Source organism: Trichoplusia ni, chromosome 1 (assembly GCF_003590095.1).
Source record: "Trichoplusia ni isolate ovarian cell line Hi5 chromosome 1, tn1, whole genome shotgun sequence".
NCBI classification, from domain to species: Eukaryota; Metazoa; Arthropoda; class Insecta; order Lepidoptera; family Noctuidae; genus Trichoplusia; species Trichoplusia ni.
Genome location: NC_039478.1, coordinates 6981652 through 7006403, shown reverse-complemented (window position 1 = coordinate 7006403; position 24752 = coordinate 6981652). Strand labels below are relative to the sequence as shown.

General features: G+C 34.2%; 5 protein-coding genes and 1 non-coding gene across 8 annotated transcripts; 3 read left to right on the top strand and 3 right to left on the bottom strand.

Moving 5' to 3' along the window:
* Nucleotides 1-817: 817 nt before the first annotated feature.
* On the bottom strand, nt 818-3069 carry LOC113492323 (60S ribosomal protein L13a). The gene is made up of 6 exons (XM_026869783.1): nt 2961-3069; nt 2470-2600; nt 2000-2109; nt 1599-1744; nt 1127-1249; nt 818-937 (listed from the first exon to the last, which is right to left on the bottom strand). The coding sequence occupies exons 1-6, from the start codon at nt 2979-2981 to the stop codon at nt 854-856; spliced, it is 615 nt and encodes a 204-aa protein (XP_026725584.1). The 5' UTR covers nt 2982-3069; the 3' UTR covers nt 818-853.
* Nucleotides 1805-1878, bottom strand: LOC113500628. Its single transcript, XR_003401223.1, has one exon. It is a non-coding gene; the product is annotated as a small nucleolar RNA SNORD34 (small nucleolar RNA).
* A 79-nt stretch (nt 3070-3148) lies between the features above and the next one.
* On the top strand, nt 3149-12073 carry LOC113492344. Its single transcript, XM_026869813.1, has 13 exons — nt 3149-3567; nt 3748-3993; nt 4335-4474; nt 4762-4789; nt 7480-7523; nt 7873-8064; nt 8179-8430; nt 8834-8953; nt 9177-9570; nt 9851-10032; nt 10209-10401; nt 10576-11262; nt 11481-12073. Exons 1-13 carry the CDS (start codon nt 3336-3338, stop codon nt 11804-11806), a joined length of 3036 nt encoding a protein of 1011 aa, XP_026725614.1. The 5' UTR covers nt 3149-3335; the 3' UTR covers nt 11807-12073.
* On the bottom strand, nt 5541-7570 carry LOC113492329 (myotrophin-like). Of its 2 annotated transcripts, none has more exons than XM_026869802.1 (4): nt 7414-7570; nt 6447-6557; nt 6284-6367; nt 5541-6037 (listed from the first exon to the last, which is right to left on the bottom strand). In XM_026869802.1, the coding sequence occupies exons 1-4, from the start codon at nt 7414-7416 to the stop codon at nt 5951-5953; spliced, it is 285 nt and encodes a 94-aa protein (XP_026725603.1). In that variant the 5' UTR covers nt 7417-7570; the 3' UTR covers nt 5541-5950. The 2 variants fall into 2 exon arrangements, with proteins under 2 accessions (XP_026725603.1, XP_026725595.1); XM_026869794.1 differs by lacking the exon at nt 7414-7570 and adding an exon at nt 6946-7108.
* Nucleotides 12074-12721: 648 nt separating the features above from the next.
* On the top strand, nt 12722-15195 carry LOC113492317. Its single transcript, XM_026869769.1, has 4 exons — nt 12722-12959; nt 13034-13070; nt 13485-13591; nt 13877-15195. Exons 1-4 carry the CDS (start codon nt 12930-12932, stop codon nt 14276-14278), a joined length of 576 nt encoding a protein of 191 aa, XP_026725570.1. The 5' UTR covers nt 12722-12929; the 3' UTR covers nt 14279-15195.
* A 685-nt stretch (nt 15196-15880) lies between these two features.
* LOC113492301 (neuropeptide-like precursor 1) lies at nt 15881-24752 on the top strand. 2 transcript variants are annotated; one of them, XM_026869758.1, is made up of 6 exons: nt 15881-17385; nt 21181-21273; nt 21358-22123; nt 22262-22409; nt 22798-22830; nt 23165-24752. In XM_026869758.1, the coding sequence occupies exons 2-6, from the start codon at nt 21181-21183 to the stop codon at nt 23532-23534; spliced, it is 1410 nt and encodes a 469-aa protein (XP_026725559.1). In that variant the 5' UTR covers nt 15881-17385; the 3' UTR covers nt 23535-24752. The 2 variants fall into 2 exon arrangements, with proteins under 2 accessions (XP_026725559.1, XP_026725552.1); XM_026869751.1 differs by lacking the exon at nt 22262-22409 and having other exon boundaries at nt 23165-23389.

The window sequence follows — 24752 nt, the reverse complement described above, 5'->3', positions numbered from 1 at the left end:
TTGATAGGTAGTAGTAGTAGTAGTATCCGAACCTCATCCGGGTAGCTTGTGAGGTTATTTTTTTAAAAAAAAGGCCCATATATGCCATTAAGTATGGAAGATGACATCATCCAAATGCCAGCCTCGGTTCCTCATAGTGGCTCGGATACGAGTAGCCCAAGAATTAGAGTGACGCCTTGTGTTACTACCACAACTTGAAGAGTCGACTGTGAAGGGCCACCGCGTAGATTGCGGGCGCAATGCACGCAACATTTCCACTGATTTAGATAATAACGTTTTATCATTTGTTCAGTCGAGTCTATCGAAAACTGAATAATAAAAAAAGATTCGACGAACGTCACCAAGACAAAATGGCCGCTAGGGGCCTAGAAAATCTACTCGTCTTTATTGAAAAACCCTATACATCAACCCAGTCTAGTGTTTCATAGCTTAACAAAACACTTCCTGATATAAGCTTGTACTTAATGCTACCATCCATTTTTAATACGTATTAGGAGCCCTGAGTAATGGATTGCATGACCTCAATCAATAATCTAAAATGAATTGTTACAGAAGCCATGGACAACTTCGGCATAAGCTTCAAATGAAAAGGGGTGATCCACTGATTACTGGAATAAGGAATTAGACTACCATTTAGGTATAGAATGTTTAGTTGAGATGTTAATAATCTAACTGAGGTACTGCTTACATCAGCAGTCAAACCTCCCTACTACAATAAAGTGTGGATAATAAGCAATAGGTAACAGTAATTTACGAATGTCTTTATACATATAGGTAGGTAGGTACTTAGGGTTATAATTAAAATGAAATTCAGAGATTGGGCAACCAAAGGTTTTTTTATTTAATCTTAATCCTAGTTGTATCCATAGGATTGGATGACTGCGGTGAATGGTGCTGTCGTCTTTGCAACCTTCTCGCCGGATTCCTTGGTGATACGCTGTAAAGATATTGGCTCTATTAGAAACAATTCCTAAATTATAGTATTGATTCAGGGTAAAAGAATATTGATCAGTGCAGAGGTTTTTTCATTTGTACTCAAATAATGTAGGTAAGAATGTAATCATCATAACAATAATGGATCATTAAATTGCAATGAACATATAGAAGTAGATGTGCTATTACAAACCTTAAGCTTCTTCTCGAAGGCCATCTTCTTTACAGATTTGATCTTTCTCTTGTCCTCAAGTTTGCGGACGACTTCACGGTACTTCCAGCCGACCTCGTGGGACAGGCGACCAACGTGACAGTACTGGAAAAGATAAATAAATTCAATTTCGATTCTGAAATTTCATTTCTATAGCCAGATAATATTAAAGTCTCAGAATATAATAAATTATGCAACATGGTTATTCAGTCGCAAATTACCCAAATGAAACATCATTGAAAGATAATTTAAACAAAGATATTAAAAAATTGTTGCACTTCTTTGCTAATGCTTTTTGTTGTTTTTATGAAGCAATACCTATAAAATGACATGTTGCTAGGTTCAGAAGGCATTTCATAAGAATTAGTAGTGCCATGGCAATATGTCGCCTGTGGCTGCTATCAACAGTATGAACAATCTAATATACATAAGGAATATGTTTAGTTATACATACCTTGCGGCCGGGCTTCAGGCAGAAGACGCGGAGCGCAGCGGGTACGACAACGCGGCGGCGGTTGTCGTAGGGAGGTGGGCACCCGTCGTACGCGCGAAGCCTCCTCAGCGCGCTCTTTCCACGCTCAGTCTTGTGTGGGATCATGCCTGGGAATGATATTGTCATTAGTATCATGAAATAGGGCATGGCAGGGAATTGAATGATTATTGAGCTTCATAATATAGTTTCTATCACAGACATCAAATAATGTAGGTAAAAGAGTAAATAATCATAAGCGAAACATAGAAAACATAATTTCGAGCTAGTATGCACAAAAAAATGAGCAGGCAACCATACTATACATACTAGACAATATTTGATGTGAATCACGGTTTCAATAATAGAAATCACAGATACCATACCTCTGACAGTCTTCCACAGGATCTTGGAAGGTGCTCTGAAGTGGAAGGGTCCACGAGCGGGGTTTACATTGCACCTCTTGCGAAGGAATGACATGAACTTCAACTTGTTCCTGAAATTTATTAATTTGTTAAGTATCCAGCACTGTTGGGATCACATTACAAAATAATTGAAATAATGGATCAGTCAATAGAAAGTAACAACATCTATTTAAAATATTCAGTCGCAAATTACCCAAAAATAACATCATTTCAAACTATTATAAGCAGTTTTGCAATATGGCAAATAGAGCAGTTGAATCTATTCCGGCATGTGGTGTAAACACTATATTATTATCATGTGGTGTTTATCATCTGTTAACTTTATTTAATTAAAAGTTGAATTTTTTCATCCCTCTATCAATGATAGCCCAAGCTGGGCGATAAATGGTTTTGGAAAATAGACACTTAGGTTAACCTAGCTATGGTCTTACCTGAAGAAGTTACCAGACATGTTGATCTGCTCACATCGCACGACCACGACTTTGTTACCTTCCAACAGGACCTTAGCAATGACTGCGGCCAGGCGGCCGAGCAGATGGCCACGGCCATCGATCACTATGGCCTGGAATACGAAATATCACACTGGTCAAACACCGTCGCTGACATACCGCATAACCTCAAAATAGTTAACGCTTTTCGCATTTCTGAATTCCTCTGGACGTAGTTTTAACAATCAGAATTTTCTGGTAATATTACCGAGAGATAATGGGAACAGCTAGAATCATTTCTAATACTTGTTCTATTCGTAACTGAGTACAAAACACAAGGTAGCACGTGTGATGCATGGAGATCTTCAGGTTTAATAAGTTTTCACACAATGGTTTTGAGAGAAATTACTGGTTACGTAGCACATAATGATTTAATATAAATTTTTACGTCCACTAAAGTATATTTAGCTGATTTTTATATTTTTTCCTCTCACCTTATTGCTAAAGCCCGTCATTTTCACGACAACAAAACGGAAAAGGATAACTTTTTAAAACAATATGGCTACCGGACGGACCTCAAATAAATGTTGCCATTGTTGGGAGACAAGTAGTCGATTTTTAAATCTGACACAAGTTACTATTTTTTTGAAGTGTTATAATACTAGAACTCATTCTCATTAGGGTAACTGAAATTTTGACGTTTGACAGACGAAATGTTTTGGCTGAAATCCAAGTCAAACTCTTAACTCAACATTCAACAAGTTTTAAAAATTACGTGTACGTAAGGCACTGGATGAATTAAAAAGTATTAATTAGAAGAATATGGTATTAAACAGTTTATGTTGCTCAAGATAACATAACAGTCAAACATGGAGATTCCTTACAGGAAGATAATGATTTACGTTCTAACGTTCGTGGCCTATGCCTATACTGGTATGGGTTCTAGTATGTTACGAAATTTGAAAGATGCCGTATTATCAGCCGAGTCTGTTTTTGGTGATATGTTTAAAAACGTCATAACTGTGGCTGAGAAGTTTAGATCTTTACACGAAGTTTTTGATGCGGCCGTTGAAGAAGAGTGCATTTTCAATTGTCCAGAAGGTAAGAGATACTTTGAGATTTAAATTCAGCAATAGGAGTTCTATTCGTAGATTTTTTAAATGCAATATATTCCTTTTTTTTCAGTTCGACATACAATATATTTATAGTTATTGTAAAAACTGCACACTGCAAAACAATCCCCAAAACGTAAATATGTTGATATTTTCTTTTATATTTCAGGAGGCAAACCAGTGCGTAATAGAAATCATGTCCCAACATCTGATGGTTGTGGTTCTCTTGGTTTTGAAATAGCATCAGAATACTTACCTCTTGAAGAAATGACAAAATGCTGTGATACCCATGATATATGCTATGATACATGCAACAGTGGGAAAGAAACCTGTGAACTGGACTTCAAGAGATGTCTGTACAACTACTGTGATTCATATAAATCTGTTAATGTAGCAGGGGATACTATTACTAAAGGTATGTAAAATATTTATTACATTTAAAGCTTATAGAAAATTGTCTCAAGTTAATGTCACAGTAAATGGCTGAAGATAAACTTGCATGTGATCAATGGCAGATGCATATAATATACAATGTTTATCAGAAAAAATATGGTATATCTTAAAATTAGGTAATATTGTACACTAAAATTTTGTGAATTTTGTATGCTTTATTGGCTAAAATAGAAATAAGTAATGGTTTAACATGTGATGCAATCTTTGTGTGAGATATTGTTATAAATATGAAAAAAAAATTAAGATTTTCAAGTAGCTAAAACCAAAATCAGTGTGTTTAATACTTAACTTTTACCATTTCAGGTTGCAAAACAGCTGCTAAACTACTGTTCACTGGTACATTAACACTAGGCTGCAAATCATACTTGGATGCGCAGAAGAATGCCTGCTACTGTCCACCACAGAAAAATAACAAATATAAGAAGTATCCAGGAAGCGGGGATTTATAGTTATAATATTCTTGCCAAGACCTGTAGACAAGTTACATTTTCCTGAATGCTAATTTCATGCACTGTTGAATCCCTCCTACATTTAGATTAACAATCTCCAGTCACTTGTCAGAAACTAAACAATTTTCCTTCATTTGTTGTTTTCTATGATGATGTAGCTATGTCTAGGCCTTTTGTAGTATTAGCATTAATTTGCCATTCTCCAAAGAATTTTTGTTTAACCTTAAAATTGTGATACTCCTAAGATAAGTATTTTGTTTTATTTATTTGATGATGTTAAATATTGGTTGTTAATATTTGATGTTAATTGTGAACTATTTCAATAATATATCTATTGATGATTTTCTTTACGAGAGATAATTTGTTTTACAAGCCTGTACCAATAGGGATAACTACTGGCTTCACATCATAAAAAAAATATTATTTCGCCAGAATAATGATTCCAAAATGTTCGGCAATTATTACTATTACACTACGCCTTTATTTGCACACAGATGTGACGTTACTCGTAAGTTCGCTTCACTGAATAATATTTCTATTTATTTTAGAAGGGTAAATAAAAAATACGCACCTAACCTATCTAATATACAAATAGTGCCAATTTTCATTCATTCATCAGCAATTTTAATTAGTAGCATTAGAGTGCAGTTTATCAAACTCTTGCTTCTGATGAATAAATCTAATTATGAATATGTCGTCGAAACATTCGTAGCTGCTATTCTTTAAGTGTAACAACATTTATTTATAAATCTTTGTATCCTCAAATAAGCATGAAAATCAGTAAATAGATATACAAAATATGTTGTTCTGTGCTCTGCTCCAAAGATATTAATTAGTCTTCTTAAACGTTGGAGGTCAAGTTGATTAATTGAGTAAATGGCACTGAACATGTGGAAGCTAAAAGCCTATTTGTTTTTGTTCATGTAATTTTAGGATACAGAGAATCTTTGTATAAAAGTAGTATAGTAAGTTTTTACAATCGAAAAAAGGTTTTGTTAGTGGATTGTGTTTTTTTCCTTATGCAGTTATATATTTTTGGTATAAAAAATAAAAGTTGTGATTGTTCATTATCAGTTTATTATTTTAGCGATAAAAATTACATCTTATTGTTGGAATTACACCTTAATATTAAATAATTTATTTGCTAAATTTTGATTATGGGGCTTCTTAAAATCTCATGCAAGCACTGGAAGGATGAGCTAACCATCACATTTCAAGTGGCTATAATTAACCCTTTAAGAGGGGTCAGGCCTTTATAGATACACAAACTACAAAATGGACGCATAATCAAATACATATTTTATATTTCAATATGTTGAGCGTATAAAAATAATTCATTACAATGTAAATAAATGCATGTAAAAATATTTTATAATAGATTAATTTATTGTTTGATCTTAGTGATTTTTCCTTAGCATCAAATCAAAAACGTGAGCGATTGCTTATTACAGTTCTGATTACATATACATTCTATGTGAGAAGTTCTTTTATTTCTTCTTTTTCAGCAGCTTCAAGATATGGTGTTCCATCTGGGGTTTTTCCGTTTTTAGACGCACCCTGTAATGAAAAAAGGCATCATTATGAATTAGTCATGAAGAATGTTAAAGTAGAAAAGTAATTTAAAATAGTGATTTATGACTACTTTTACCATTTAAAGAGGGTTAGTAGGTCAATCAATCTTGCAATGTAGATACTTGAAATGTATTTCATCTACAACTTGAATTAACATATCTTGTCAAACTGCAAAATTGCAAGTCATGCATTAATTTTGGGACTGCATAATTATCTGTTGATCCTACTTACATTTTTGAGCAGTGTCTTGACACAGTCTGTGTGGCCTTCCCATATAGCTGCCAACAGCACTGAGATGCCATGCTTATCAACCATCTGGAAATTATCATTTCACTGATAACATAGTTTGTTACTCATAACAACTTTATTGTACCTAATATTATGTTTTACTTACATTCGGATCTGCACCCTTGTCCAGGAGATAGTTTAATACAGCTGTTTGACCATAATCCGCAGCATAGTGTAGAGGAACTCTTCCATCAATTAAGGCATTGACATCTATATTCTGTAAAAGACATTATCCTTATACAGAAACTTGTTTACTTTACTTTAAAATTTACATTGGTGATATTTCAAGTAATGTATGTACGTCGTATCTCATTTCAGACTTTTAAGGCAATTCTCGGCACATATTGAAGGCTTATGACACCGCTCTGTGAATAATAATTACCTATAACATCCTACCTGATTATATCTATTGATCTAAGAAAATACGGCATTGACGTTGAAACTCAAATATAATACATATAACACTGAGTCATATTATCCAATTACTTTAATTAATAATACACCACGATTATAAATTATAATAAAACATCGCTTTCTCTTGCCAACGACAAAATATTCATATAGGAAAATGGGCAATGAAATTCACCAATATTTATTAGTCCTACCTTATTTTCGACTATGTCTTTGACTTGGTCTATGTCGCCGTTTTTGATTCCCCAAACTAATTCACTCATTTTTACGTACTTTCTAAATGCTGTACAATATTTTCTTGATAAACTTACAGCAGAACCGAAATAACAATGGTTATGGCGTTCATTGACATGACATCTGTCAAAAATAAGGATGTTGACGATGAACTGTTGTTGAGATCTAGTAGGTATCTTTCACATTATTATCAGATTTTGACGAATTTAATGATGATTATGGGCTTGAAGTGCTCATTTCCGTTGCAAAAACACGCGTTTAGGCAGTTTTCAAAAAAAGTAGAATAATATTGAATTATTATGCTATCAGTTTAGAATAATTAATAAAAAAAAACAAGCTTACTTTGTAAATTTCCTACTTTTAACTTTTAATAATTGGAAATTTACCATGAGGCAATCAAGTGATTAATACATATTATACTCACTTACCATTTAAGTATGATTAGGTACTAAAGGAATTCACTAAGGCAATCTGATCAATGTTTCAGTTTATAGTTCTATATAATTATTTCCGATTTTATTTTGGTATTAAAGAAACGGTAAATACCCAGAGCCAGAAACCAAAGCGCATGTTTTATTTTCTCATTTGCGGAGTTTGAGGGTGGATATGACGTTTCATTTGACGTTGACACTCCGATATAAATTTGAAAAGTTTGAAAACTTGTTTTGTTGTTGTGAAATTAAACCTTAACGGACTTAGTGCAAAACTTTGTACTGCGAAGTTTAAGTTGTAAGAAATATGAAAGAGCCTTTTGAAGATCTGGCTTCACTGCCCCAAGATGCTCGTGAGGCAACAAAACACGTATTGGTAAGTATTAAAATAATGTTCTTGTTCGTATTTAGTCCTTGTTTTTCTTTAAAACTTTCTTGACTTATTTTTTATCTAAGGGCCTTCTGCTGGACAAGATTCATCCGTTGATACTTCGCCTTCGCAATAAATTGTCGTGTTATGAAGAAAACGAAAATAACGTAGCAAGGGTACGCGATGTCTTCACACTGTGTTCCAGTCAGATAAATAAATGCCTGATTTATATTTTTGATGTTTTTAAACTGGAATATAAGCACCATACATATTTACAGGTAAAATACATATATTTAATTTACTTTAGTTACAAATAAAACTTGCATTAAAAGAAAATAGTTTCAGATTTTTTTATATTTATTTATTGACAGAATATTGTTCTTATATTACAGGAGAGTCGCCAGTACACTCTGGAGAGACTATCATGGTGTATGAACAGATTATTATCAATAGAAAGTTATCTTGAGGAAACATCTGTATCATCAGACTTGAGTGAATCTGCTGATGATTCTTTCAATACAACTACAATGTACTTTGTCAACTGGATTGACCATACATTTGAAATCCTTGGTAAATTGGCTGATATCATTTATAAAACTGAGTACAAGGAGTCTGATACTTTATTTATTCAATGGAAGGATGATGTAAGTAACTCCATAAACACCCTTCATAAAAACATAACTAAAAAAGTTTTTATTAAAGCAAAAAAAAAAATGGAGAACATTATTCTGAATTTAAATCTCATATAATGCTCATAGAATAATTACCATCCCTAATATTATAAATGTGAAAGTAACTCTGTCTATCTGTCTGTTACGCTTTCACGTCTAAACCACTGAACTGATTTTAATGAAATTTGGTACAGAGATAGAGTTGACCTTGAGAAAGAGCATAGGATAGTTTTTAACCCGGACTGTTTGAAAAGTTTTCTTGGAAACGTGAGATAACAGACCCCGATGCGGGCGAAGCCATGGACAAAAATCTAGTTATTATTATAAATGTTTTGTATGTACCTCACATGTATGGTTTTTTTGTAAATGATTGCAGATGGTTGAGTGTGTGAGTGCGCTCCATGTTTCTATTGATGAGCTGCTGTTGTCCGCTATGACTCTGTGCAGATACTGCTTATCTGATGATCAACATGTAGTGAAGGCGCGCTGCCAAGTGGTATGTGTACTTCAATGTACTTTTACACTGGACAAATAGTTTGTACTAAAGTTTTGTGATTGGTTAATTATATAATGTAAAAAATGCAGAAACATTAAAATAGCTAACAACATTTATTTGAAAATAGAATACTTGAACTCTCTCTACACAGTTATAAAAAAAAGTATTGATAATCTCATTTATTATTTATTCTCATTTTTCTTTACCTCTGATTCATTTGCAGGTCCTACGAGAAACAAAATCTCTGTTGAGTGAATTGATAAAAGGAGACTTTAGCTCAGTAGTCAAGGCCACACCAGAAACACTGAAACTACCTATAATGCCTTCAAATGTCAATGTCCTTATTGATGTCTTAAAAGATGTACTGTATGCATTAGAAACTAACACAAATACTGCACTTCTAGCATTAGTCAGTCACTGTTTCAGTTATATCAAGTCTCCTATAGCAATATTGAAGAATCATTTTAATAATAATGCTAAGGGAACTTGTCCTTGTCTGATAAAGAGTGAAGATGAGGTGACTGAAAATTGTTCATTTGTGAAGGACTTTGATTTGTACAATGAGAGATTGTTGCAAATTGGAAATTTTGCTGTCAGTTGTTCTTCAGACCAGAATAGTGAGTAGAATACCATTTTTTTTGGGACATCCATTGTTCGATACTATTTTAATAATCGATAATGTTATTTGTCTTTCTGGACCAGGATATCTTCTGAAACACAGTGTTCTTAATAATTAAATATATATTTTAATAACAATGGATATTTCCTTAATTTTTTTTCTTTCTTTCGTCGGGATTAGAAAATAAGCAAAGATTTGGGTATTCAAAAGACGTGTGCTCAATGTGACTAAGTAAGAAGCTCACAAGGCGGTTGTTCATGACAATTTTACTGTTTCAGGAATTGTGACACTCCGCAGTGGTCTAGCAAGCCTTGAGGCCCTAGATCCACATTTAGTGCCGGCATTAATGATGTCAGCAGACAGTCACCATGCTGCCCTCATGATCAACTCTTGGACTCATGAAGTTCAAGAGATTCGAGACAGCGTCTTTTTGATTGTTGATCCAAGTGCCTTTGCTGAGGTAACTTTAGCTTTAAGATAATAATAATATCTTAATTTAAGAAAGTTACAGAATAAGGCCCAAACGTTGCTGTGGCAATAAACCCTATCCCTTCAATAAAAATAATTTGATATTAAGAACGAAAGAAGAATAATATATTATTGATATTAAAGATCTTTGTATCCTCCCCTTTTCAGAAAACGAAACAAATGATGCACCAGAAACTCCTAGATGTGTTAAATGAGGGTAGTTACAAGAATGCAGATGTGTGTTCTGTGATTAATTTGGGATGTATGGTTTCTGACTTCTTCCATGTATATGACAAGCTTGAGCCTGATGCTTTGGGCCACCATGATAAACTGCTAGTTTTACTGGGTGATTTGGATAAAGGTATAATGTACTATTTTTTTAAATGTATTTTTGACGTCCTTAACGAGTGTAAGTAGAATAAAATAGAATACATTTATTACTTCTGGTAATTCATTACAAAACAACATACAACAGCAAAAAGATAAATATTGTTAAACGTAGATAGGTTTATAAGATTTAATTTTATTATTTCAGTTCAAAAGGAATGCAAGATCGTTAGCAACCTACTGAGTTCTGGTGACGACTATGTTTATGATGTAAAGATGCCTAAAAATGATAAAGTCTCGTTAGATCAACTTTTAAAACGTCTCAAACTCATGTACACACTGGTTACTAGAATACATGCCTTACACCATCCTAAGGACGCTGACGACCAATGGCTTGGTTGCGAAGGCGAGGAGGAGCCCCAAATTGTGAATAAAAACGCAACACACACTATCCTTAAGAATTATGATACGTACGTAAACTCGCCGAGAAAACTCCTGAACAATATGACTAGAAGCGTCTTTGCGAGAACTAATGTACGCTCATCAACAAGGAATGTACCTTTAGCAAAATTAACGAAACACCTAAAGACAAAAATGTGTACGGAACTCAGTTTTTCCGTTCAATTGGATCGTCTATTTAACTCTGAAGATTCGAATGTTGATTCTTGTGAAACGAAAGAATTGTTCGTGAACAAACAGCTGGACCAAGTGAGAGATTCGTCTATTTCAATATTTTACAACTTCTCGCCGATAAGGAACCGGCCGTCGTTGAGAAAAGCCGTTTTGAGTAGGCAGTGTAAAATGCCTGTCAAAAGGGAGGTAGACATTAATATTGAAAACAATGATACTTACGATAATGGTCTTATGGACGAAACGACAAGTCTTCAAATTACTGGCAAGTATTTTAAAATATTATATTCTTGAAAAAGTTTAATTACTACTAACTTCTAGTAAATTTTGCTCGAATAGAATATATTGATTATATTATCAGCCACGCAAGCCATGCTCTCACAAAAAAACAAAATCACTGCATCTATTTGCTGACACCCATAAACTGTATTTACTTTAAAATTATAATATACCTGGATTAATTGAACTCGTATTATTTTACAGATATACTGAATCAAATGAACGACATGACGAGCGTTTTATCCACCACAAAACCAAGTTTACCAAAAGCAGACAAAGGCGAGGCAACAAGCTATCAACAAAACGAATCAAAAAATGTCCTAAGAATCAATGTAAACAATCAAAATATTGTGTCCAAACATGTTTGGAACATTCCCGTGAACGCCAGTGTGGTAGAGATGCCTTTGGAAGACAGTGCAGCGAATGTCACTCAACCATCCAACGTGAATACGTTAGAACGAATTCATGATCTAGACTACGTTGAGAGCAAACTAAACAGTTTAAAATCGCAGTTGGAGACTAGTCTGTAATAACTAGTTGCATTGCCACTTTGTGATTATGTTTCTAAAGTAAAACTTTATCGGCGTTGCAGAAAAAATCCGCCAGGCGTCACTTTTTTTCAGTAAATGGCGTCCTCTTTTATGGCATATTCATTAAAATAATGTAATATATGAATAGGAAACGGAACCGTCCTCTATTTTTGTTAATTTGAAATTTTATGTAATGTAACTATAAGGAAATATTCAGTAAATATATGAATGTAGATTTTAAGAAATAATAAACGGTCTTAGATTTTACATTCTATTTTATTTTAATCTATTCTAAACAAGCCTTTGTTCCAATTCCACCACCTGTAGGTACCTACTCCGAGACTTACCGATTATGACGTAATCATAAGAAATCGAATGTGAATCATAAGAAAATCTTCCGGTACTTTGGTACAAACTGTAAAATAGTTGCAGTAGTTTTAGTTTACAAACTGAAAATCCAGAGAAACTGGAGAACTGTAAGAACAAGTAGATTTAGTTCAGTTTTTTTTTCCTTTACATTAACAATTTGTAAGTTATAAAGCAAAAAAATCTGCATAAAATAATCGAGAGGACCTTTACCTCTACGAAGGAGCGTGAGTGATTAACATACTTTTTACACATTTATTATTGAAGTGTGACGGTAGGAAAGTGTTGACATTGTATTCCACGCGTGTTCACATTTTTTGCTCTAGCAATTATTCGGTCAACAATCTTGAATCTCACGCTATGCTTTACGACTTTAAGATATCAGTTTTGCAATTCTGTAATATCACAATGAAATTATTGATAAATATACGTGGCTTTCACAGACTAATTGATTTCTGATTAAAAACGACAGTAAAAACATTAAAATATTACGGACTCTACTAAAATTAAAAAAGAGAAAAAAGAACGTTATTAACAAAAAAGATTTTAACGAGCGCTAAATCTCTTTATCGATTAATTTTCCTCAAAAATTCTCGTGAAATTTATTGTAAATGGCCAATATCTTCGGCATGCATAAGTGTATTAGCATAATTTATGCCTCGGTATATAAGCACGGTTAATTTTACGTGTATCACTAACTACTTGGTTCGGGGTACAGAGCATACGTTTGTTGAGCTCTCTTAGTACAAATCTTGACATGGCTCTGCCTCTGTTATTGTTGCTTTTGGTAGGTATTGTACTTAGCCTTTTTACTCTTTCGTTTTATTTATATTTTTAACGTGGCCTTTTTTTAATTTTTAGATGAAGTTTGTTGATATTCAAGGCAGAACAGAAGTTGGTGAGTTTTTTGCATGCTACCATTTCTTATGTCATGCCAGGTGGAATGAGGTATAACTTTTATCCCCGAACTAAATAAAGCTACACATGCTCCGAAACATTCCGCTTTTATTTTTACTAGCATTCAAATTTCGCACATTAAAAGAAACACTATCGCTTAACCTGCCAATATCATTATACTACTTACCACTTTTGTTAGTCCCAATTAGGAATTTGGAAAGCGGAGATTGGTCTGGTCTCTTTTGTGGAGGTAATTTCTCTCAAGTCCTAGTATAGGTACCTAGATATCACGCTCACAACATCTTCCAGACGGTAGATAAATATCTTAGGCCTTAATAAATAATCCTAGGTACATAACGCAAGAGTATAGTTTTTTACTTTTTACGGTATTGCAAACAAGTCTTTTGTGTTTCAGGAGCTGAGTTTGGTTTCCAACCCGACAACATGACGCATTTCGATGTCTACGCGAGTGCGCTGAGCAAGGCACATTATAATCCTTGGGTTTGCAGTTATAGGACTGAGGTAAAACACAATATTCATGGTGTACTTAGTAACTTAACTAGATAAAACATTATCTGTAGGTTTTGCAATCAATACCTACTTAATTCAAGATTGAAACCTAAATTCAAAAAGTAATATGTTCCAAAATTAAGTTGGTCAAATTGTGAATGTCCGCGTTTCAATTACCCTGCACTTGCCAGGTAATTGCTGCTGGAATAAAACTCTTTACTAAGGACTGGGAGAAATTTGGCTCCCATAAAATTATTGACACGCAGTTTTTATTCATTGGCTTTTTGTCCTCTACAGCCGGGTTACAAATGCCTTAGTTGTCATAAGGCACTCCACTGCTACCCCAGCAACTTCGCGCTGTTAGTGCAGTGCGCCGGCCTGTTCCCGTACTGCCGCAACGGTTACTGCTCCAGGTTCAAAACTGAGGGGTGTGTCGAGGAATCTGATAACGCCCATGCCGTTAACACCCATAGTACCATGCCACCCTACGTGTCAACATCCAAGCCCACAAGCCCGAAACAAAATAGTACGGAAGAAATGAATGCCCCCGTTTCCGAAAGCACAAATGTGATTGAAATAACTTCTGAATCACAAAATGTTACCGAAATCATAAGGGAAGAAATTGATAGTGTGAGCGTAACGGAAACCACTAAACCCGAAATCAGATTGGGAACATATGCTCGAAGATCTAATCATTAGTTCTAAGTTTACTTAGCTAATATAATTATGGTATAACTATTTATACCAAGTCAAATGTAACGAAATTGATATTTAATAAATTATTTATCGATTTAATGTTTTGATAATTATGCAGTTGTTATTAATTACGATTATACATTTGGTTGCTAATTAAGAATGGTGCGTGCCAAGTGACAATATCCATCGATTCAATTTAAATACAAGAACCGTGGTCTAATAACAGGATTCACAAGATCTCACTAATATAAAATAATCTATGAATACATCGTTTTTCTGCAGGATGTAATAACCATCAATTACTTCAGTCTTTACCTTTTGTATAAAATACGATAGGACTTGGTGAGGTCGACTCCCGTCTCCGCTCCGCGTCAGTCACCAGCCACTCCGTTTGCATCCGAAACTAGTCGAGCAATCCAGATTAATACCTATGCTTGAGTAAACCGCCTCACGAAGTTATTATACCAACCTAATAATATGTAAATATAATTTCTGCATCTATCGTCACTGAAATCCTAAACCTTCAAGTATTGGAAAATATGTAATTTAAATCATGAGGAGTAACTAGATATCTAGGTCCCTTAGCGTCCAATCAGGGCTTGATTTGTGATAGCGCAGTGTCGCTTAGGGAATACCCTTATTTTAAAGGTCGTTTGAATATCTTGTATCGTGATTTACTGGATCTACTTTACGTAACTAAGTTTGATCAGTTATTTGGTTTAACAAAGATTTTTGTTTTGGATATAAGTTTTGTAGGTCAGCAGCTACTTGGTTTTAAGTTGACCATGTCAAAAACTGATTGCGTAGGCATGGTAATTGAACACACAAGAAATAAGTATAACATCGTGTATAACCTGGATCATAAATAACTGAAATTTGGAGTCGCCAACCAGCCCTGAATCATGAGAAACCGTCCGCGTCGCTAAGTTGCAGAGACATTTGAAGGCTGATCAATTTGATTATTGAGGAGTTTTGAGTTGAGTTATGATAAGTACATAATGTTAGAGTTAATTGGAGGGTATGGTTAGCTTGGACACAGCAGCCAGCTCCTCCACTTTTTTAGGGCTTAAAGCATACACAAACACTCCCAGACTCAGGAAAAACATCCGTGGGTCACATAAATGCTTGTAGAAGGTGGGTCTTGGACCTGCGACACGTCGCGCGCACTAGGTTTGGGGGTTGACCTCATTCTTGTGGGACAAAACGTTACTACGTTTGGCTTAGGTGGTCTTTGAGTTCTTATTATAAAGATATTTAATGATGACGATGCTGTAAGCAGTTGCAACTGACTTCCAAAAAACACGGTTCACGAAATAAACAGTGTAGACAAACGGACACACTGTCAGTACGAAATAATAAATATGTTTTTAGTATTATATTATAATACTAGCTGACCCAGCAAACGTTGTTTTGCCTAATGATTTTTTTCTAGTTGTATGTATTTTTTAATGCCACGTTATAAAAAAAAAAAAAAATTGACCAAAAAGTAAAATATTTTTTTATTGTGAGCAACCCTTAACACTTAGGTGTATGAAAAATAGATGTGAGTCGATTCTCAGACCTACTGAATACGCATATAAAATTTGGTAAAAATCATAAGCCGTTTCGGAGGAGTACGGTAACTAACATCGTGACACGGGAATTTTATATGTTAGAAGATTATCTAAGAAGTCTGGGGTCTATTCCGATATTTCGTCATTACCTACTTACTTGATTTCCTGTAGATAATTTTACCCTTTAAAAAGTACCTATGTTTGAACAGCACGTGGACTCAAATGGCTGTTTCGTTAAAGTTTTTTTTGTTTTACTTTATATGGTTTTGTTTGAAATTTGTTTGTAAGTGATTGAAAGAGTTGCACAATATTGTTACTGTTTCAATATTTATAAATAAACATTCAGCTGACTTAGGGGTAAATTGTGTAAATTTGCGAGTTCGGGATTCTCGGCATTAGCTAGATAAAAAAGACACATTATGTATTTACGTCCAAAAATAAATAGGTATCGCTTTTGATGATTCAGTTATTAAGGCCATTCTGTTCGATTAACATAATAATACTGTTCTTAAATACCTAGTTGAGTAGAGTTGCCGTGAATTTACCTTGCCTTGGGTAGTAAGGTATGTTAGGTAGGATCTCCAAGTCTAGCTAATGCAAGTAATGTCTCAAGTGAGGTCGCTAATGTAGAGTCCAATAAAAAAATCCCTTTAAATTAGACCATATTTTATAATTATGTATACTAGGCTATATATTTATGATGTGGGTGCGATGACGTCACGCTCACTTTCCCAATCCAGTCTAGTTCACTACTAGATTTAATTGAACTCACAAACTAAATGAAACAGGAAACATATTTTTTTTGTGTGTTATGTTAAACTGAATATTATTATTATATTATCCGTAACTTTAATCTTTTTGTGTACCTACGGCTATGTTCTACTTTCAGCAGAAGAAAATCTGCAGGTTTTCCCTTTATTTAGGCCTGATTGATATTTTACGCATGCAGTGACCTCACTATTGCCAGAGATAAATTGATGTTACGTGACGTAGCCTTATTTATTCTTAATTTGTTCTACTTTCAGCTTTTATTCACAGTTCTTGGGATTATCTTGCATTATTAATTCATAACTATAAAAATAATTTCTGAAAAGAAAATGCTTTTATGTATATCTCTTAACCTATTGTTTATTATCAATGTTTTGTAATATTCTGGTAATGTATTTAATTATGGAGGGGTTAGAAGCTTAATAGTTATTTGATAATAAATAGATTATTTAAAGTACAAGAAACTGTAATAGTTTTTGAGTGGGCGTGTGGTCCGTTCTATTTTTGACTTCTTGAATGATTTACGTAGGTAATGACGCTTCAGTAAATTTTAAATGAAATCGGTGCCCTATGACCTTAAGTCTTATTAATTAAAGTGCATGTAGTATACTGTGAGGTTGACTCCTCCCTCATGTAACGCGCATGCGCATTTGACATGTACATCTCTATAAAAGCTCAGTAATTGGCGAGCAACTCGCATTCCCGCCAGAACATCAAAACGAATTAAACAGTGCACAGTTAGCTTTGAAGTTTTAAAGTGAACAGTGGCTGGGGAACAAGTCGGCCAAAGTAAGTATTAACAAATAAGAATCACTTCGTAATCCCTCCTTTGACTGGTATTTAATTAGGGGTCAGTTTAAAAGTATAAAGTTTTTCACAAAGTTTGAAGCAGACTTTTTAAGTTTTATTTCATGAAAATTAAACACAATTTAAGAAATTTATTTTTGAGATTTGAGAAACATGTTAATTTGTTTATTATTGAAAGGTTCGCGTGCTTAGTTTGAAGACTTCTAGATACATATTTTTAAATACTATAATTTTAATTCGTAATAATTAAAAATAATGTATAAAATATATCGTGTTAACGTCGTATTCATTTGATACTCTATATATATAAAATTTATTGTTTTTCGATCATGTTTTAAAGCTCTTCCATTCGTGACCGTAAAGAAGTTGTGCTTAAATTAACTTGTGAAATTTATCGTATAAAACGACTCCTAATGCGGTTTATTATATTTTTAATAGTGCCCATAACTTTACGAATGACTAGCACGTCCTAAAATATTGTGTGGAAGTAATGATTTAATTTTACTTATATACCACGAAAGATTTAAAATATAATGAGGAACTAAAAAGTTCAGTTCATGTTTTAGCAAACCTGAAATCGGTCTCCAACTTTCCATACCTAAAGGTGCAAAAAATAGTCACTTTGATGCTGTTTAGAGTTAATAGTAATTAATTTACTTATCTTTTGTTTTGTTACGTGTGCCTTTAAGTATTAAAGAAACAAAACCTCTATTACGACTTAATAAGAGGAGATGTTTGATAAATATTCAATTGTAATTTAACCACGTAATACTAGAGAATATAAATAGATAGTTTCAATATTTTGGACATTTATGTATAGCTAGAAAGTTAAAATATTCACTGATGATATTCATCTGTTGCCGCTATTAAACATTTATCATTTTATTAAACTAAACATAAATTAATTTATAACGCAACAAATTAAAATTTTTTTTTCGTTGCTTTTTTGTTCGGTACCCTGTGTCGCAAATCCAACTTGCACTTGACCGGTTTTTATTGAATATTTCTTAGTTTACAGCAGTTAATTCGTACTCTAAGATATTTGTTTTTTATCTATACCTACTACTAATTTTCCCTTGGTTACTTAGTTAAATTAACCATTACTTAGTAGAGCGAATTCATAATGATATAATACTGTGACATTTAGGACATTTAATTATACGAAACCAAAAAAAAGGTCTATTTATGTACTTAAAAAACAACTGACAGCCCTTGATCTCAAACATATTTGTTTGGTATTTTACTTTGACGAAATGTATTACTATTATCACTATAAAAAGTATAAGTACTTTTTTATTCTTAAGAATCTCCCTAAAACACGAAAAAGTATTCTGCCCTCTATAAAATCCTTGATAAGCTTCTGTAAACCAATATTTTTCTAAAATATATGCCATGTAACGTTTCCACAAACACTTTATAAATGGAAAGGAAAATCACGTGGAAACCCCTTCACTCCTTCTGTTCACTGATCCGAGGACTATCAAAGACCTTGTGTCGGCGACGGTAAGCTCTCGGTCTCGAATATCACTCGGTGCTAAGCTTTTGGTAAACAAATATTGTATGAGAAAAGGACACTCCGTTTTGGTATCTTAAAACAATGATCTGTTAACATATTATGTATGATAGAGGTATCAATTTTTTTAGTGCTTTTAGAAGAATGATTGTTGAGCGTGTGTCCAGTGTCATTATACGGTTTATGCTAAACAATTATGTTTAGAAAATCGGTTAACTGGGAGTCGGACTTTCGATACCAAGGTTCTCATACGTATGAAGTTAGGAAACATAAAAATGTTAGAAAATTGGTCATCTACAAATTTACATAAACGAATCAGCCGTTGCTTAACCGTGATTGTTACTTTTATTAATTGTTGTTGTAGCAACAAGAATTTAAAATACATCAACTGTATAGTTATCACGTTCATAGGTACATACTATATACAGCTTGTTAACCGACGGAAGCTTAGACTGTTAGACAGCGGAGCTAAACAATAAGATCAGGTTCTTACAATTTAGGTGTATGCTAAAAGAGTTAGTTTATTACTTTTATAATAACTTATCCTTCTCAATAGTTAACCGTGGCCTAGCTTGCATATATTTATTTCGGTTATCGCAGTAATTGGCGTCATTTCCCACGTTTATATACACTCACTTTTCTGTTTGTTTGTCCTTCCGGTTGGATTTTTCAAACACAATTTGAGGCACTTCCCGATAAGCTAGAAGGCTGAAATTCAGGGTAGCTCCAAAACCGATGACAAAGCAATTTAACTGGACCGATTTTTATAAAATTTAAAAAAGTGACTTTGGTTTATACACGTCATGTAAATACATCCTTATTATACAAACCCACGTTTTGATTTGCCCCTCTCTCAGCCCCATAGGGTTATTTTCTTATTTTTAGGACGTTTAAAAACTTGGATTATTAGATCCAAGAGTAATCGTCAAAGATCCAAAGCAAGAATGTATACTACAACTCAATACTCGATTACATTTTAACACTTACTCCTTTATCATAACAACTTCGGAAAATGTCCAAAAAATAAAAAAATTGCCCTAAAGCTTTTGTATTTAGAATTTTAGTTTGATAAATTATTTATTATCACGCAAAAAGTTTATCCCACTTTTCAAGATGTCCAATTTTCCCTAATGCTCGTCACTCAACAATTTGATTTTAAGGATCTTATTAAATACCATCGCACATTGGTATGACTATATAACAAGTCTGATTTTAAACTTTTAAATGGACTATACCCATATTAAGAGAGCTGTGAAAATCGCTGCCGTTTTGTGGAGGCATATATCTCTTCCGACTAATCAACGATTCAAATTCAAAAACAAAACAAAATCTGAATCACACCCATATACAATTAAAACTTATGACACCCGTCATTTTCGAGTCGGAGGTTAATTGTTGAAGTAGCAAAAAAGTTAGTAGAATATTTTGGCATTTGACAAACGAAAAAACAATTTGACAAAAATATACTTGCTTATCGATATGATGCACTATTTACTACAACCTTAAAAATTTGTTATGCAATTAAACCTTCCATAATGTCACCATTTTGCCTAACAGACTTCTTTTATTTTGTTACGGTAACGGGTTGTTTGACAAATAAACTCGAATTAGTCAGACAGTTCTTCAAAAATATAGCACATTTTTTATTTTTTAGCTGGAACACGAAATGAAGATGACAGACTCAGTATGTGACGTCACTTACCAGTAACTAAGCTTTACCCAGTTGACGTTATAGTATTTTCTTTCATACCTATTACCAACCGTGATGTCTATTACTTTTGATTGTCTATTGATTTTATAAAACCAAAAATAATGCCTCCAAAATTTGTATTTTTTAATTTTACGTCTTTGTTTTTATCAAAAATACTATAGATGAGTCATTAGGGGTTACATAATTCGTCTTAAGCTGTTTTTGTGTTTCGTTTTTTCCCAATAGTACCTGCATGGCAAAAATAGAATAACTCCATTACCGCGAGCGTGCCTCAGGTGCTCTGCAGCAACACACTTCCGTATAATTGAATCTGCCAACTTGATATCCATTCCGGTGGCAGACTATTATCCGAGTTCTGTCTCCTAAAGAGCTTTTATTAAACTCCTGACAAAGTTAAACGATTTCATAACTCATCCAATGACATAAATCCATTAGGCAAATAGATAAATGTCTTACTTATCTAGTTGTAGTTCAAGTCTATTGTTTCTCGGACTTTGAAGTGCTGTGATGGAGAGGTCTCCTCTAATTAGTTCCTTTATCTGAATTGTCTTAGATGAGCGACGCACGGGCAAGCATTGGGAGGCATCGCGGCTGCCTTTTGCTTGTCGCTGCCTTAGTAGTGGCTTTCTCCTCGTACATTGAGCAGGTAATTAAAGTAACATGCTAATTTATTTTTAGACATGATATAGATATACATTTTCAGTCGTTGAATCATAATATTGTTGTTTAGGTGGTGGGTTTGCCTGCTGAACCCATAAGTCAATGGCCTTCATTTCCTAGAAGGAATATAGCAGCTTTAGCCAGAGATGGGTACTTGAGAAACACTGCATCTAAAGCGTATAAACGAGGCATTTCCACACTTGCCAAAAATGGCTTATTGCCAACATATCGCTCGCCTTACGTTGAAGCCGAAAAACAAGATCAGAATCAAGATGAGACACAGGAAAAGAGGAATGTGGCGTCCATTGCCCGTCTCCGCAGCTACGCAGCCATGAAAAGGAACATCCAAGCTCTCGCTCGGGATGGCTACCGCGTGGGCAGAGGGCAGTACAACCCCTCAAATGACAAACGCAACATCGCAGCTTTGGCGAGGAACGGCTTGATTCACAAGAAAGAAGATGCCAACGAGGATGAGTACTACTTCCCATTTTACCAGAACCCTATCGCACCGGTGTCTGAAATTGATCATCCATTTGATATCAATGAAATGTACGATTACCAACAATCAATTAATCCCGATATGTTCCCGTCTATGTCTCAAGTGTATAAGCGCAGTCAGTATGAACCGTACTACGACTATTACAATCAGAAAGATTTGAATGACAACTATTTCAAGAGGAGCTTCGCTGGTAGCCCAGTGCACGGGCTGTACCGACCTAACTACTTCGAACCGACTTCTAGAACCAAGAGATATGTGCTGTCACTCCCTGATAACGTGGATGAGGACGAAATGATCGATCAAAACGATATTGAGGCTGGAGAAAAACGCTCCGTAGGTGAGTAGATTAACAAAATCTTTTTTTTTAATGTATCAAATTTTCTTCACCTGATTTAAATTTCATACTTAACCCAAACAAGTGAATATACTCGTTTAGGGTGTGAGGTAACGCTTTGTGTGTATGTAATTGTTTCAGATCATGACGTCATTCGAGATAATTTCGAAAAGCGTCATATTGGCTCGCTTGCTCGGTTAGGTTTATTACCGTCCTTTAGGTACTCAGGGGGTCGGTACAGTAGATCAGGAAGAGCCAGATTGATTTTGCCTAGCCAGGAATTATACAGGTCTCGTAACATATGAATATGTAGTCTTCTATGTGTGTTCGTAGAGAAGAGAACGTTATGTGCTTTGATGTATTAGGAAACCGTGTAGAATAAGAACATAGCGGCATGATATATGTTAGTAACTTGATGTACATTGATGTTTAGTGCGACAGCCAATTAATTGTGAGGTCTGTACTGTAGAACAACGCTTCAGAGTAGGTCGCAGCGCTCGATGTTTAGAGATAAATGGACGTCGCATGAAAAATAAATGTTTAGAGTTAACCTACAGGCATGGATACAGATGGATTAGGGTACAACTAGTAAATGTATGTTAGATAAATGTTTGATGTTGAATTATTTTTAAGAGATATACCTATGCACATGATTTCAATGTGATTTATGTTTACAGGAAGCATTCCCCTGACGAGAATTTCGGAATTAGGTGAGTGATAAATTGAGTAACTATTTATAGAAATCTATACATGTTTTGTGTTTCTGCGAAATGTCTTCAGAGACTGGCTTTGCCGGGCGTTGATTGTTCACCGGAAATCCTACTTACGGAAAGGAAAAACTGTAACTTGTTACTTAGGTTTAACGGGAAGCTATGTTGTTAGTTCTGTTCAGAATAAACAGGGAAAAATCGTGAAAAAACCTGCATCTATTTTTACTTATTTTATTTTTATATCAAACTAAAAAGTTTTTATCATACTGTGTTTTTGTTCCTTGTGTCTATTCTTTGGTTTTCTGTATTTACGAGTATATTTTGGTTTCGACAGGGAATATCTCTCTAGTCCCGAAGCTGAGCCAGCAGGCAATACAGACGACGCCGACATACCGCCGCCGCCAGTACCTGCTCACTCGCACCCGACCGGTCGGCTCCTCCACCGACCGCTAAACAACGACCTCCCGACATCCAACCCTTTGCCTTCACCACCCCTCACATCCACCAACTATGCAGAAATGTTTGCCAAAAATCGCTGGCAATCCTACTCCAAAGAAACGCCCAAATTTTACTATTTTCGATCCCTAAAAGTCCCATACCATACCTCTGGCAAAAGGTACTTGCTGCTCCCGGCCGTCGACAACATTTTGCTGCGGAAAGGCTACCGCAACAGCAGTCTGCCAAGTCGCCGTAAGAATCAGTAGCTGTGCCAGTGTCCGCTAGGCGAAGCCACGCTATACAGCTCCGGCTACCCTAGCGAATGAACAATGAGGTGCATACAAGTATACTGGGCTCTCCTTTCATCCAGTCTTCACTCAATTCAAATAATATTAAAAAAAAAGAACGCCTCAGAAAAACGCAAAGAACCTTAAAATAATTTATTAAAATTGGGTGAAGAAGGTGACTTTGACTTATTTTTTCTGATCGTTGTCAAGACGTAGGGAACATGGATTTTACGATTATAATTAGACAATAATTTTGAAAAATATGATAATAAAATATACCTATTTGTAATTCATATATGTTAAATGTTGTGATTACTCTCTTTATTAGTTTAAATTAAAGTTAAGAATTTAATATTAAGTGATCCCATTTTTACAAAATACGACTTTGGCCAGCTAAATACAGAAATCGTGCTTATATCTTAACGGTAGATTAATTTAAGATGTCAATCGCAAATATATTTAATGAACTAGTTATAATACTTTATGCCGATGGCTATATCAAAATACAGATAATATTCTATATTGTTAAAGGGACAGACATTACCGAATGAAGAGAAAAATGAATGTGTCTATTGGAAGAGTCCATTATATTGGAAAAATAGAGTCATATTTAAAGGTATCTTTATCCTATCATTCTATAGACTAGAATATATTAATGAGCTGTGTTTGACAAATAAAATTATATTTTCGAAATTTCGTCGATGTTTATTATGAAGCTTTAGCTTTAAAATGAAGGATCAAAGTTTTGATTATATAAAACTTAAATTAGAACTATTTACTGATGAGAAAAATATGTTCGAAAAATCGACAATAAATATCTAATATGACCACCAGCTGATAATAATATTTAAATTAATAGTATAATATTTGTAGTGGGTAGTATTTATCTCTTAACTTTTTATGATATTTATAAACAATCAAAGTATTTTGAAAACGAATATTTAAACTCATTGAATTTAGTATTGTGTTACTGTAAATAAAGAAACCCGTGCCAAATTGTTGTTTTATTTTGATAATTTTAAGTACCTTACACATTCGTACTGTACCTTATTTATTAGTACCCTGGGATTATGGCCTCAATTTCTTCCCTGTAAATGAGGCCTTCTTTTTATCATTTTTATATCTTGACTATGCAATTTAACACAAGCTACACATGGTAGGAAAGATGATGATGGAAATCATAAAATAACACACCAA